At 39.3% G+C, this 15436-nt stretch overlaps 1 protein-coding gene across 2 annotated transcripts in view; it reads left to right on the forward strand.

Annotated features, from left to right (window-relative positions):
• Window positions 1–12921, forward strand: part of TSPAN12 (tetraspanin 12) — a 40746-nt gene extending 27825 nt beyond the window's left edge. For both annotated transcript variants that reach the window (XM_084205397.1, XM_084205396.1), the window contains exons 6-8: window positions 3222–3329; window positions 6106–6249; window positions 11368–12921. In XM_084205397.1, the coding sequence (XP_084061523.1) occupies window positions 3222–3329; window positions 6106–6249; window positions 11368–11673 (558 nt within the window). In that variant the 3' untranslated portion in view covers window positions 11674–12921. The remainder of the gene's footprint in view (window positions 1–3221; window positions 3330–6105; window positions 6250–11367) is intronic.
• Window positions 12922–15436: the final 2515 nt, after the last annotated feature.

The following is a 15436-nucleotide window of genomic DNA, read 5'->3' on the forward strand; positions in this document are numbered from 1 at the left end:
ATGTTGAGGTGGCTTTCTCTATATTTACACAGTACTTGGACCAAAGGAATTTCTGGCAGGTTTGAAGTTACATAGCAGGACTTTGCATCAGAGTTCATTCCCTTGCAGTACAGATTCCAGGAAGCTGTTCTAATATAATAGAGATTAAGGCTGTTCCACTGCTTTAAATGTCAGCTTGGGTTGATTCATTTTAAAATTGGGAATACAGACAAGAGGCATTCTTCATGTTATGGGCACAGCTGCCCTCTGCAGGGGTTTTGCCAAGGATGATTGTTACAACTAAAATGCATAATTCCACAAAAATCTTGTCAGTGGAAACTGCCTGAAATAACATAGCCTTCACAGCACTGGAACATGATTTTTCAGCCTTTGCTATTTAGTTAGAAAACCTAAAGTCATGGTGTGTTTTAGTCTGACCCCCAAGTTTTTGGTTATCTACTATTCTACTGAAACCCAAACCTGGGACAGTTTGCTAAAGGCTGGCATAGCCCTACCATATGTTACATCACTGGTCCAGTTGTTTCTCTTCAGAAGGAAACATGGCTGTCCCTTCAGCCCTTTGCTAAAGGAAGCAGCACTGGATTATGTGTCTGCAGCTTCTGCAGTGGGTCACAGCAAACAGTTGGGTTTTTTTTTTTGCTTTTTTTATCTCTTTTCTTTTCTGCTTATATATATGTATTTTATTTTATTCCTCATCTTCTGAAATACTGGATCATTCCATATAATGTGCTTCCTCCTACTCCATAAAGATAAGACAGTTCCCTCTTATAACCATAGGGTTGTCTTGATATCCTATTGGTTTCAGTGTAGCATTAAATCACATGAGCCCCTGGTGGGTTTTGGAGATCACTTGGCATTAGTGTAGGTGGGTGTATAGTGTAGTGTGGGTAATGTTGTCAGAAGTGTCACTGAGGCATAACTGCCTCTGCTGATCCAGTATGGGCTTTCCTTGGTATGTGGACAAGTTGCTCTAAGAGTCCTTGTATAAACAGCTTTCCTTCCAGCTCATGATAGCTCTCAGCATGTAGTATGCCTCATGACTGAATTTATTCCACCCACAAGATTGAAAAGCCAGTGTGGGTCCTTGGCTTATTTACGCATTGATCAAGCTTTGATAGTCATTAAAAAAATACTAATGAGTAATTAGATCTCAGTGGCAGACTGAGCTTTATAAAACTTAGGTTGAAATCAAAGCAGCATCTCTTATTTTTGTTTGTCTACACATGAGTATTGTGTGTAGTCAAACAAATGCATCTCAATTGTGCACTAGTGTGTATATGAGGTGACAGCAAGTTATTTAATAGGTACATCAATGTACCTATTACCTGTGCAGTTTTACCTGTTGGCATTCTTGCAGCAAACACACAGATTCTGAAATCCCTCCTTAGCTCCAGCATTCAAATTTCTTTCCTACAGTGGGGTTTACATTGTTTTGCTTTGCTTTTAATTTCCTTCTCTCTCTTCCTGAATTTTTTTTTCCTGCTTTCCATTGATTTCCTAAAGAAGTTGGATGTATTCTGTTGTGGACATAACCTTGGAATGTGTTTAACTCAATTAAGTTAATAAAAAAATATTCTAGCAAATATTTGCTTAATTGCAGCCCTGTCAAATATTATCCAAAGCAAGTGGAGTGCTAGCTTACAATGCAGACAAAAGAGAAATGCACTGAGTGCAAAACTAAATTAATTTATTATAGTGACCTGTGTAAATGTTTGTGATAGAAATATTCTGTGATAATACTTTTATGTATTTTTAGTACTCTACTGCTAATGTACTGCTAACATTTTTCATGTGAACCATCATGAATTCAATGCAAAAAGTCTGCTAAGTGAAAGGCACGTTATATTTCTGGGTCCTTATTATTACATTGACAATATGAAGCTTTACAAGGGCATCAAAAATGTAATATAACTTAGCAGTGGTATGAAATGTTATCAAATGTTCCTATTTGTATTATTGGTTCAGGCAGGTAGTGATTGTCTCTATATTTTTTGCAGAGCATCTAGCACAATGAAGACCAGGTTCCTTGAGAAGTATTGTGCAAATTTTCTTTTCTTAGATAGCATTTGTTGCTATTTACACAATGTCCTTACTGTGAGCTTCAAATTGAATAGGAGAGCAAAGTCATGGCTGCTAGAAGAGCTGGGCTTCCCTCCCATCCAAGTGACAGCTGTTACTGCAGTTGTGTATTCTTTCACCATGACTGTTAAGGCTGATAGAGACAGGACAAAATGCAGCATGGATGGTATGTGGTGACATAGAATGGTGACTGCAGTCTTCAGATCCTTGTTTTGTTTTGGCACACTGAAATTTGTGCTGCTGAATTGAAGTTTTGATTTTTACTCATAACTTTGCTGTATGCCAGGTGCCATAGCACTTGCCCCTGTTTGTTTGCAACAAGTTGCTAACTGAGGTGTCATGTTCAGACAATGGAGTGCTCCAGCACCTCACTTCTGAGTTATCGCAGTTGAAAGACAAGTACTTCAGGAATCTTTTCAGGAGAGAAGATATTCACAAGGCTGTAAGTGTGCTTGGAAAAAAAGGTCATAGGGCCATGTCTACACTTCCTTGTTACTGTTCTTGAACAAGTTAGTGAAATGGAGCACATTCAGGATACTCGTGTGCAGGACTCCAGACAAAGCCAGAAAATGGCTGAAAAAACTCCAGGGATAGAATTTATCTCAATTAATTTTACGTATGTAGAAGTTAGACATTTAAATCAAAGTTTACACACTGAAGTGAATTTGAGACTTCAAGGGACTGATTCATCTACTCTGTTTAAATTATTTATTTTGATATGAATTTCCGTATTTGGTGTTTTTTTCTATTATCTAAGACAACACCAGGGGGATAACTAAACTAGGGCAGACAAATACCATCCTTGATGACTTGGATGGAACTCAGTTCAAGTTTTATGCCAAGTAAAAAATCTGGTAATGATATAAATAAATTGTACTAAATTGTCCCTGAATGTCTCCAAAATGTAACTGCTTTTCAATGTATATTAATTTGTAAGCAAAGGACACAAATAACTTTTCCTTGGTATTTTAAGAAAAGCTTGTCAAGTATTAGTATCATAAAAATTGCAACACTCGTTTTCCTGTTTTGTTTGTGTACACTGTTATTTTAGTCATTGCACTGGAAAGATCTCAGTACAGATGGGTTTGGAGCCACAAGCCTGCTGATCCACTGTGTCAGTCACTTCTCTCTCCTTGCTCCAGGTTCCAGTGCAGTGGTCTGATATGATCACACTGAAAGCCAGAATGACCAATTATGGCCTACCTAGGTACCAGTGGCTGACCCATGCTTGGAATTTCTTCCAGAGTGAGGTAAGATGATAATTAATTCATGAACTAAAGGAGTACCTGCTCAGTGAAAAGGTTTGGCTTTAAGTGAGTAGGCAAAATAAATGCAAGTTCATTTGGTATGAAACACTGCGTAGTGTCTTTTAACGTCACTTGATATCCAATTGTTTGGTTTTTGTGAGCCCTAAAGGTACTTAAATACCAAAGCCAGAATGTTAATAAATTAATTTAAATTGCTAATATTCTCATATTCTTTTTCATTAAGGTTAGGACACCAATACCTTTTAGGATTACAATAGCATTAAAGGATATATGAAATATGTAAAATTAAAAATCTGCAGGTAAAGTAAAATTACTGTATCTATATGTTGTTTTAATATTAAACTGTGCTCCCCTTCCCATAGGCTCTGTTAGTTTCCTTTCATGGAGCTGTCATGGTTAAGATATGTTTAGCTGGAAAGGAATGGGAAAGGAAGTTTCCAAAAAGATGCCAACACTGTCTCTTTGGCCGAGGTTTGTGAAAGTGATGAGGGTTTTTATTTCCTTTGACTGGCGGGTGGGAAACAAACCAGAAAGCTTCCTTGTGTATTCACAGCTTTGCCCTCTAGCCTACTAAAATTCAGAACTGTTTTTATAGAATGAAGTATTATGTTAGAGAAACATGAAATCGCCCAAGGTAAAACCCATTAACTCCAAATATAACTCACGTGCAGGAAGAGAACTCTTTAAATGCCTGTCATTGTGCTGCCCTTGTTGAAATGTTGAAATCTATCATTGTTGCACAGATTTCCTGTTTATTTAAACATTTCCTGGCAGCACTTGGTTAGTCTGTATTTATACTAAAACCTGGAAGAAAGAGGTTACACACCAGCACCCCCCTCCTCCCCCACCCAGTTCCCTGCTCTGGCCATGTGAGTGCTCTGTGCAACAGAGTAATTCTTCATATGCAGGTAGAGTGTTTATGTCTGTTCTGTACCTGAGATAATACAATCAAGTGGTCACAATCAATTTGCCTTGAATAGAGCTGGTACTGTATCTTAGTTTGAATGTATAGGTTGATTAAATACTGCCTCCTCTCCTAGTTGTTGTAGTTTCATCATGAGTGGTTATAATATGAATATTAATGATAAAACTTCAACTAAGCCCTGATTTTTCTAAGGGAAAAGAATTTCCTTTAGGAGTTAGAAGTTTTTAGAAATTAGATTTTCCTTATGGCACCTGTGACCAGATGAATGATTTGGGGGACTGAGAAAGCTCTTCTACAGTTTGTACTTAACTGGCGGGCTCTCATTTATATTCCATCTACCCATAGTTTAGATGCTAGATGTATGAGCCTGGTATGTGCTTTACGTCTGAGTAAGCACTTGTGGCCCTTCTTCACTCAGCAGAATTGTAATTGTACTTCTCTTCAAATCTGTGTTGCAATTTCAAATCTGTTCTGTTAAAATCTGTGTCGCAGTTTTTGTTCAGAGATTCAGCCCCAGTCAGCTTGGTCTTCTTTCTTCTGTATCTTTTAACATCTGAGGGAGATGGGAAATGTGTTTTACCCCAACTCTCTTGCTGGTCTAATATCAAACTTGGTGGGGGAAGAAAAGATACAAGGAAAGGGTGTTTAATGAGGTGGTCTTTGCAACTGCAATGAGAAGCAAAGCTTGAGCTTTCCTTAAAGCCCAGTGCTGGGAGGAGTTTCAGTAACAAAGCAATAAAAACTGAGACTCAAGAGCTGTGGTATAGAAGGGAGAAGTGAGATTTTTAAGAGGACTGGTGAATTAAAGGCACAGTGTGTGCCAGCATGTCTGGGCACTGATCTGCTTGATTGTGAACAATGAGTGGAACACAGGACCCTGGCTCTGAAGGGGGTAGAGAGGGGCAGCTGTGTTTCCAGGCCTGTGGATCAAAGGACTCAGGAAATTACTTACACTCAGGCTGGTCATGGAGGATGTTCAGGCAGAGAAAGGTAGCATCTTATTTCTGCAGCAAAGCATCTTTTCAGTCACGTCAAGTCCACATCCAGTGCCAAACCAAGTCTAATGTAGGCGCTTCACCCTTTTCTGTGTGAAAGCAGCTGCTAATGTGGAGACTGGTCATTTGGCTTTAAATCTCAGGGTGTGATTTGCAGAGAATAAGACCGGTTGTTGGTCCTGGTGGGTTTTGTAGCCAATTACAGCTCATCTGCTTTGCAGCCAAACTTCTTATTTTTGTGGTTGATTCTGATGCAGTATTTATTTAATGTGATACCCCTTCCTTCCATTTTCAGTTTTCCTTTCAGCATTTGTGATTTTCTATACATTTTTGCTTTTTAAATTTTTTTTCCTATACTCAGATAAATCTGTGCTTTTTCTGTTTTCAGCAAATGTGTCTGTAGTTGTACCCTTGCAAGAATAGTCCTCGCTAGTATGACCTTTTTCTGCTACTCCTTTCAGCCACAGGTATACTTGTTCATTAGTCTGCATTTTGACATGAAATTGTGTTAGTTCCTTGTAGTAAGGATAGGAGAATCCAAGGATAGGACAATTTCTGTGAATCATCCTTTGAGGAAGCAATTGGGATTTAAAGGACAGAGCAGTATTGGTGGCTGCTTCTCAAGTATTTGTTGGTCACTGTATTATGTTTTTCATGTTGCTTTTATGTCAAAGTACAGCAAACCAAGATACATGGAAGTACTCATAGGTGTTTTTAGTTCTATGTAAATATTCTGAAAGTTGGTATTAGGAACTTTGTTAGGTTTTTTGATGACCTATTTAACCTGTTGAAGAAGTAGCATCATTATCTCTGATCTTGGCTAATCCTTCTTTTGCAGTTTAAATGTTGCGGCGTAGTGTACTTCACAGACTGGCTGGAAATGACAGAATTGGACTGGCCACCTGACTCCTGTTGTGTCAGAGAGTTCCCAGGATGCTCTAAGCAAGCACATCATGAGGATCTCAGTGACCTTTATCAGGAGGTAAGGAGAAAAATATGAATATATTGGAAGGTTTTGTACATTCTTCCTGACCCAGTAATTTTCTAAATTCATCATTTGCAGTGCAATAGAGTAATTTTTTGTAGAGTGGTTGTGTTTATGGAAAGTATTTATGGTCATTATTTGCTAATGCTGAAGCAGAGGGGGAAAAGAAAGAAGAACAAACCCACCCACCCACCCTTACTTGGAAGTGAGATGAGTTAGTGGCAATGCCATTAAAACCTGAGATGTACTTAAAATTTGAAGTGTTTGTTTTGTATTGGTTAGGTTGGAGTTCAAATTTGTCCCAATGCAAAAGTTATAAATTAGGTGTGACATAATGTCCAGGCTCCATCCCATCAAACTACCACAGGGTAAGTGGAAGACTACTTTAGTGAATTGTACAGTGAAGGATGCTTTTGATAATTCTTTTGAAAGATGAGAGCTCTCTTGTTAACAGGAAGCATGTCAGGAGGCAGATAATTTGGTTGTTGTACTCTGAGCATGTGTAGAAACTTGTGGTGAAAATGCTCTTTCTACATTACAGTATGATCATTTAAAAAGAATTACAAAGAAAGCCTTAAAACAAGGCAAGGACCTGTTTGAACTCGAAGTGGGTAAGGAAGGTCATCATAGTAGCAAGATATTACCATTTTTTGGGTTAAAATTATAAAAACAAGAAAATATGCTCTTTACTAAAACTGTTCTCACAAATACTGTCTAAAGTCATCTTTTTCTGAAAACTGCTTTGTTAGCCAACTTTTTTTTTATGCTAGCAGATCTCTGAAGACCTGTTATTGTACATTAAGTCATTGTACATTCAGTAACAGTAGAATGACCAGCAGTCCAAGTAGTCCAACAGCAGACAGAGAGCGTGGCTCAGTCACGTAGCTGTGAGGATCTGAGAAGAGGTGCATTCTTCATTGGATTGCTTTTAGAGTAATACAGGGTGCAGAGGAAGGAGGATGGGCCTTGTAATCATGCTTTCAGATGCTGCAACATGAACATTTCTCCATTGGATGGTGCACCTCTGCCTTATGGAAGAGTACCCAAAGAACCATTTGATTTTCTCCCAGTCTCGGTGGCTGTTTAAGACCTGTTCTTACAAGAATCTGTTGCATGGCTCCTGTTAAACACCTCTGAAGCAGAGGGGATTCGCTATATAGACAGGCCAAAGTGAATATTAGCTATTGCCAGGAAACAGTCAAGTTTTGGGGAAATTGATTTGTGTGGTACTGACTCTATGAACGGAAATTATTTAATCTAATCTGGACTTTAAGACTTCTATTTTAGGAGGCTGTGTGCTTCCACTAGGAAGAGAGAAGATAGGTGCCTCAGAAGACCAGTCTGTGCTAGGAACCTTAAAGACAGTGGCAGGGATTGGTTTTTTTCCCACCGGTTACTTTTAGACCTTCTCTTGCCTTTTGGCAAGACACAGCACTGACAGCACTGGTTATGCTTTAGAAGTATCAGTCCCTGAGTGACAAAGGCATTCGGGCTTCTTCTATGAGTCCCTTACACCTTTTGAAAAGCTAAAAATTGTGACTTACTCTGCAATTATGGTTGCTTTTTGTTACACTATTGCTGCTGTTAATACCATACAGACAAGTCTGTTGTAGAGAGCCTCCAAGTAGTATATGGAAGCTATAGAACATTCATTTGCTCCCTGCCTGAAAAGACAGGAGTGTGTAAGCACTGTCCCTGAATGAATAACTGCTCTTTGAGCACAGGAAGCTCAACAATTTCTGAGAAGTATCAGTCATTGGAATGTAGTGTCCAAAGTGCAAGGTTTTCTTGTGTCGCCTCTTTTGCTAACCTTTCATGCCCATGCCATATTCCAGGAAAATGGTTCTTTGAGCACTTCATATGGTCAAGTTCTTTTGATTCTATTTGGAGAAAATTAATAGCCAAAGATGATTATTATGTAGGACATAAGAGCTGTGTTAAGACCCACTTGATAAAAGAAAGGCTGCTTGGCTTTTTCTTCTTTTTTTCCAAAAGAAATCTGAAGGGCACACTTATGGTTCTTCCCTTATTGTACTGCAGAGCATTTTGCATAGATTCAGCAATTAGCAAAACTTTATTTTTGGTTCTTCACTGCAGAATCCATTCCAGAAGGGGACAGGCTGTGTTCAGTAGTATCAGCCACAAAAATACTTCATTTCTCTTTGAGATACATACAATATTTTGTTGGCACAATGTTTCTTTGCATGGTACTTGCCTGTGGGGTGTCTCACAGACTCTTACAGTATGCTTGCTAATAAATTTATCAGTATTATGCAAAACCAGCTTACACTTGCAAGACTAATCTGCCTAACTTCTGCTTTGGAGAACTGAAGGAAAAAAGCTTTTTTAGAAAGTGATTCAAACCAAACTTGCATAGTCTGGTGGTTTGCGAGGGAGCCTGATAAGATTAGCCTCGCTAGCCTAAAATTGGTTTATGTAAATATTTGGCAATTCCATTCTGGTACTTCAGAAAAATTCTTTGTAGTACCTCAGAAAACTGAAGTTCGGTTTGTCTGGAACTGATAAATGTGGTTTTTTGTAGCTGTGCTGTGATTTTTTTTGCTGGGAACTCGGAACTTTGTATAGTCTAAGTTGGAATCCTTCACAATTTAATTTTTGCAGAAAGAAAGGTGACTTACAGTTCTGCTTGAAAGTACTTCTGGCAGGAATCATATTTTCCCTGCTGGATATTGAAAGCTGTTTTTCAATTTCTTGAATTGCTTTTATTCTGATGAGTTTCACCTTTGGTGCAGTTTCATGAACAGACTGACCTTAGAGCATGGTTGTGGGGGAAATGTGAAGATGATGATGTGGCCTTGGAGGTTTGTGGTGGCCTGAGGACAAGGGGAGCTCTGCCCATCTTGGGACTGGGAGCTGCAGTGTAGATGAAATGATTGCTGACAATGGGTATCTTAAAAGAAAAATCCAACGTGCATGTTCAGTATCTTTCTTTGGTTTCTGCCATAATTGTGAGTATACTCAAAATTCACTTTCGTTAAATTAATTTTGCCTTAATTTTGGTTTGTTTTAATATTTAATTTTACAACTTGCTTTAATATACTTTTGAGTATACTCAAACAATGGGAATACAAAAGATTTGGTGAGTTTGCTGATGGCTTATCTTTTCTGCCAGTGAAGCGCTGAATTGCAGTCCAGGCTCTTACTCTAGGAAGTAACTCAGTAACATATGCTAAAGAAATCGATTCTGTGTTCTATCTCCACATTGAAAGTATGAACTGGTTTGAACCGGTTTAAACCAGTCGGAACCGGTCTGAACGATTCTAAACTGGTTGGAACCGGTTTAAACCGATTTGAACCAGTCGGAGCCGGTTTGAACCAGTCGGTACCGGTCCGAACCGTTTTAAACCAGTTGGAACAGGTTTGAACCAGTTTAAACTGGTCGGAACCGGTCTGAACTGGTTTAAAGTGGTTTGAACCAGTCGGAACTGGTCTGAACTGGTTTAAACCAGTTTGAACCAGTCGGAACTGGTCTGAACTGGTTTAAACCAGTTTGAACTGGTCGGAACCGGTCTCTAGGTAACAAACGAAGTGTGAGTATTGCCGTGGTGGAATATTTTTACATTGTGACTCGCCTGCACCTTCATTCTTCTAAGTTAAAAGTATTGCAATGCTGCCTGTTTCTTTGTAATTAACAGAGATATAACTCTGTAATTTAGGGATACCGTTGCCACTGCCTCCCGGTTGGAGAAAAGAAGAGGCCAATGTGACAGTTTCTGTCCCCTCTCACTTCCAATTACATTGCTTTTGCTACAGTGTTGTTTTTTGGTTTTTTTTTAATTTCAAAGAATGCATTTTTGCTCCTTTTTGTGTGTCTTTGCTGCTGTTTAGAAAACGAAGCAATGAAACAAGCAAAGACATTGAGATCCTATAATTTATTCTGGTAGAATTATCATAGAGTACATTAATTTTTTTTGCATCCTAAATGAAAATCTGTTGACTGCAGTGTGAATTCTGTGTGTGTGGCAAAAAATTGGACCTTACATCAAATGCTTCTAGGACTGTAGCGTTTGAAATTGCCTTTGGGGAAATTGGCTTTGGCGAGTTTAAGTGTGATTGAAAAATGTTATTTATCATGTCCTGTCTTCAGATTCCATCACTTTGATCGATTGCTTTATTTTCTTAGAAAAGCTATCCGAAATATGAAGGGAGGATGTAAATGCAAAAAATAACATCCTCAATACAGTGCCCATTTTGATGAATTCCTGATGTGTGTGTCTGGGACCAGTGCCCATCCAGTTTGTTGCTCTGAGTTTCCCCTTGCTATTATGTTGCTTTGATAGTTGTGTGCTGTGAAACCCTGCAAAGCGTAGTATAGAGAATAAGCACCGTGCAGAGTAGCAGAGGCCCCTCTCTCCTTGGTTTTATTGTCTCTGAGACTCACGTCACCCTTACTGAGCGACGAGCACTGGAACTTGAGTTTGCACTGCCAGGCAGCGCTTCCCAAAGCTGCTGCCTCTCCGTGCATCCGTGCAGCCTTACATGGGCTTGGGAGCTTCTCTGAGGCCTTATGTGGTACTTAGTTGGCCATGTAAGCAAACTGTGGAGCCTGCTTTGAAGGTCTGGAAAGAGCTAAATTCCATTTCTGTGAACATCAGCTTACAGCGTTTTAACATCATTTTCATGGGATGTTTTCGGATAAGGTTACGCAGGTCCACAGATCTTTCCTACAATACTGTTTTAGCTCTAGAGCGTAGTGTTATGCGTAGGAAAAATCTAAAAGAGTTTAAAATAATTGACAGTTTTGAAGGTCTTTAAAAAGAGAAACAAGATAATAAAAAGGCTTTTTAAACCTTCACAAAAGCAGTTGAGTTTCTTTAACAATTAGTGAGAGTTGATAGTAACTCAGATTAATTTTGAGTGATTTCTGAAAAGTAGCGCAGATATCTTTCAGGAAAGTCTCTGTGTATAAGAAAACTTAAAGTTGGCATTATGGAAGCAGTTAAAAAGTAGGCAAAATAATTTTCAAAGTATTGTTTGAAGGAAGTGAGAGATTCTTGTGAGCCAGAAAAGACAGCAGTGGGTAGGGTGAGCTAAGCCTTGGGAACTGCAACCCAAATATTACTGACTGGTTTTTAATCTATTTTTGTTTTACAGGGATGCGGTAAAAAAATGTACACTTTCTTGAGGGGGACGAAGCAGTTGCAAGTGCTGAGGTTCCTAGGAATCTCAGTTGGAGTAATGCAGATCCTGGCTATGATCCTCACTGTTACCCTGCTGTGGGCTCTGTACTATGACAGAAGGGATCCCAGAGCAGATCAGATCATGGCACTCAAGAGTGATACCTCGCAGGAGCTGTCATGTCATTCCATGGAGCTGCTGAAACCAAGCCTGACCAGGATCTTTGAACATACATCCATGGCAAACAGCTTTAATACACACTTTGAAATGGAAGAGCTCTAAGTGATGCAATGAACCTGCCAAGTCACAGAGGATTTTTTTTGTTGCTGTTACTTCTGTTCCATCAAATATACCGGTCTTCTTATGTGTTAGAAACCAGCTCATGAATGGAAGTCAAGGAGACCAGCAAAGAAAGATGAGCCTGTTGCCAGCCTCTTAGCCATGTCCTCAGCTGTGAAAAAGAGTTAATTTTGTGTGTTCATTTTTTAAAAGGCACTCATTCAGTTGGGCACAGTAATACTCATTGTCACAAGCTGTGTGAAGTGTAAAACACTGACTCAATCACAGGTAGACTGAGCCTGTAAGGAAGCATCATGGGAAGGGAAGAGAAATACTCATCTTCTGAAGAAATAACTGTGCTTTGAGCAAACCAAAATGTGCCTTCAGCTCAAATTGACTTTTAATAAGCCATTTGGAAAATGTCTTTATCAGGGATCTATATATGTATAATTGTGTGTTTTCATGTGTGCATGGAAAGCAGAGCTACAATTCAAGGTAATACTTGGATTAAAAAATTTGCAAGATTTGTAAAAAGGGGGAGATTTTCTTTTTTCTAACAAAACCTTTATCTTAGTTTTTGTTCTTAAAGATGTTCTAAAACTTCTATTTTTATCTAACATAATGGTTTTTTTAGTTTTAAATATATTAAACAGGGATTGAAAACAAAACTATTGCTATGGACAATAGATTTTAGTTTTCTGGAGAATTCTTCCTTCAAACAGTTTGTTCTGCGGACTGTTTCTTAGTAAAAAGGAAGAAAACCTTAAACATTCTTTCCAAAATGGGAATCAATATGGGAGTAGCACATTTTTATAGATAAATCTTTTCTCCTGTCCATGGTTCCCCTGAAGCTAGAAACAAAAGACTGCAGGAAAAATGCTTACAGTTCTGGATGCTATTGCAATAATTGTAAAAGTACATGAGAAAAAATTTTACTTTGGTGAGTGCTTCAGTAAGAACTCTCTGGTGGCTTAAAATGCCAGCTGGAAACAGATTAAATTGTATTTATTGAGGTGGGGAAAGTGCATTTTACTGTATTTTTATGATCAATGTTTATGTCATAGGATTATTTTTACAATTGGCCACGCTCTTGAAATATATATTTGTTCCACTGAGTATAGTAGTTTGTGGCAAATGGGCTTTTTACATAATATTACATTTAAAAAATTAGTTCATTTGTTTTGGAATTTGTAAAAGAAAAAAGAAAGCAAGGTGTGATTTGGTAGACAATAAAATTACTTTTCTCTTAAATTCTGTAATGGCTTTTGGGTTTTTTTGTCGTAGAGTGGGAGTGCTTTGGATGGGCATTGGGAAGGTCCTCCTGCTAGTGTGAGTTAATTTGACTTACCCATTCCACTTACTCTGATGTGGAGAAAGAAACTGCAATGTTAGTGTCATTTTCTTTGTCTTTTTTTAAATTTATTTTATTGCTTCTGAGAAAACTTCTTAAGGGCTTATGAAATTAAGCACTTCAGTTGTGGCCTGTTTGCTTTTCAGCAGTCTGCTTCTGGATATAATTATTTCAAGGGTACTCTTGCAAGCAAGATAACCTTTCTGCTTTTGTACTTCTATAGATGCTAATACTTATTCTGGGAGCTAAAAAGAAGATAAAAGGAGAGACTATCCCAAAATTTTGCTTGGAGTGTCTTTGTCAGGAATATTTTCTTATGTTGTGCTTGGGCAGAGCTGAGTTCCACCCTCCCACTGCTCAGCCTGGGTAGCGTTGCCTTAGGCTAAGGGTGAGGTTCCTGCTAAGGAGCAGGTGTCTGACAAAGTCTGAGTGCAGAGAAACTCCAGGCTTCAGAGGGCTGCTGGGACCAGGGTGCTACACAGTGCATTGAGTCATCATTTGCCCCTGTTTAAAAACCAAAAGAAGTCCATGCAAACCACAAATTGTGGAATTTTGATTATGGATTACATGTACACAGCTACATTTGGCAGTGAATTACTGCTGAATGGAGGGAATTTCACTTAAGTAATGTAAAAAGAAATATAAAATTCCCTTTTTCCAGTAAACCTCAGCCCTTAGAGTTTTACCCCAGGAATGTCTCTGGAAGCCATGCTTCAAATATTGCTAGTCTTTCCATACAAGGACTGTTCAGACTCTCATGGGGGTTGCCTGTGTATCTTCTAGCCTGGATGGGTTAGAGCTCATCAAGGAACAAAGCTAGGGGATTGTGTTGGGATTTAGAGATACTTAGAGCCCGGGTCATTTGGTTTTAAGCTCTCTGGGTGTGAGGAAGCACTGCCTTCAGGTGTAGTCAGGTTTCTTTAACAGCAGAGGGATTGCTTTGGGGAGGCCTCCTTAGACACAGAGCCAACTTCCCAAAGCAGTGTTTATGGACCTCCACAGCAATGAACATTGCAGTCAGGAAAACCTCACTTGGACTTGGCTACCCAAATCCTGAGCCTGTCTCATTCTGGGAAAGAATATTTCTATTTTGAGTATTTAACCACATTTGCAGAAATAGGTCTCATCTGCAAATTGGAACACTTCAAGAATTTTTTCATTGACTGCTCAGGCTGTGAGGTGCCTGTTTTTCTAGGGCTTCTTCAAAGAGCCTTAAAATTAATTGGCTAGGCTGTGGTGAGCCTGCTCTTTTCCTGTAGAGCTTTAGAATCTAAGTAGGAGAGAGGCTGCTTGGCAAGACAGGAACATTTAGAGATACTTGAGGCAGTGCAAACTACTTCCTCTTATTTTCTGTTTTCCTCGATTTTACAGGAGTACTTGGAGAAGGGTGGTGTGGTTTTGTTCTCTGCAGCCTGAAGTACAATGAACTAAATCTTGTTGCAGCAAACAACTACAGAGATGCTCCTTAACATTTTTCAGAGAGCACTCAAGGAGTGCAACTGTATCAGAAAAAGGGGTCACTTCCTGCCAGCACCAAGTTTTGTGTTCAGCCCAGTGACTGTACCAAGTCAGTGGGACTGTGCCTGTTGCTGTGGGGCTGAGCATGCTTTTAGGAGGCAAAGATCACTATTTCTGGCCCTTGCCTCTGGTCCTGGTATTGATTCATCTGCCAATGGGTTGTATGACAAGATTTTTAGAAGGAAAGAGCTATATTTTCTTCTTTATAGCTTTTCATTTTGTAAAAGCATATATGAATATAAGGGAATGTGTAAAGAATGAATAGTAAAAAGAGAGGCTGTTGGTCACAGCAACTATATAGTTAAATGTGGTGGAGGAAGGGATTTATAAATAGCTTTGAAAGTTTTTATTGCGAAAGCATTGGATTTGGTCTCAGAGCATGGTGCTAATAATGCTAAGGCTGCAAGCTCAATCCCCATATGGGCCATTCACTTAAGGGTTGGACTTAGTCCTTGTGTGTACCTTCCAACTCAGAATATTCTGTGATTCTGTAAACTGTGCAGAAAAGCAGAGATCATTAAAGTCTTACAACATTGGAACACTAAGGGTTTGCATGGCACAGTAGTGGGGAGGCTATGGGGTGATTTCTGTGAGAAGCTGAGAAGCTTCCTCTGTGTCTGACAGAGAGCCAACCAGCTCCAGCACAGACCCACTGCTGGCCAAGGCTGAGCTCTTCAGTGACAGGGGTAACACCTCTGGGATAGCTATTTAAGAAGCAGAAAAAGTGGTTGTGGCAACAGCAAGTGCAGCTGGAGAGAGGACTGAGAGCAATTGCTCTGCAGACACAAAGGTCAGTGAAGAAGGAAGGGCAGGACGTGTTCCAGGCATCAGCACAGAGGTTCCCCTGCAGCCAGTGGTGCAGCCATGGTGCGACAGGGTGTCCATGGAGGAGCAGAG

This window comes from Fringilla coelebs (assembly GCF_963513975.1).
Source record: "Fringilla coelebs genome assembly, chromosome: 5".
Classification (NCBI taxonomy): Eukaryota; Metazoa; Chordata; class Aves; order Passeriformes; family Fringillidae; genus Fringilla; species Fringilla coelebs.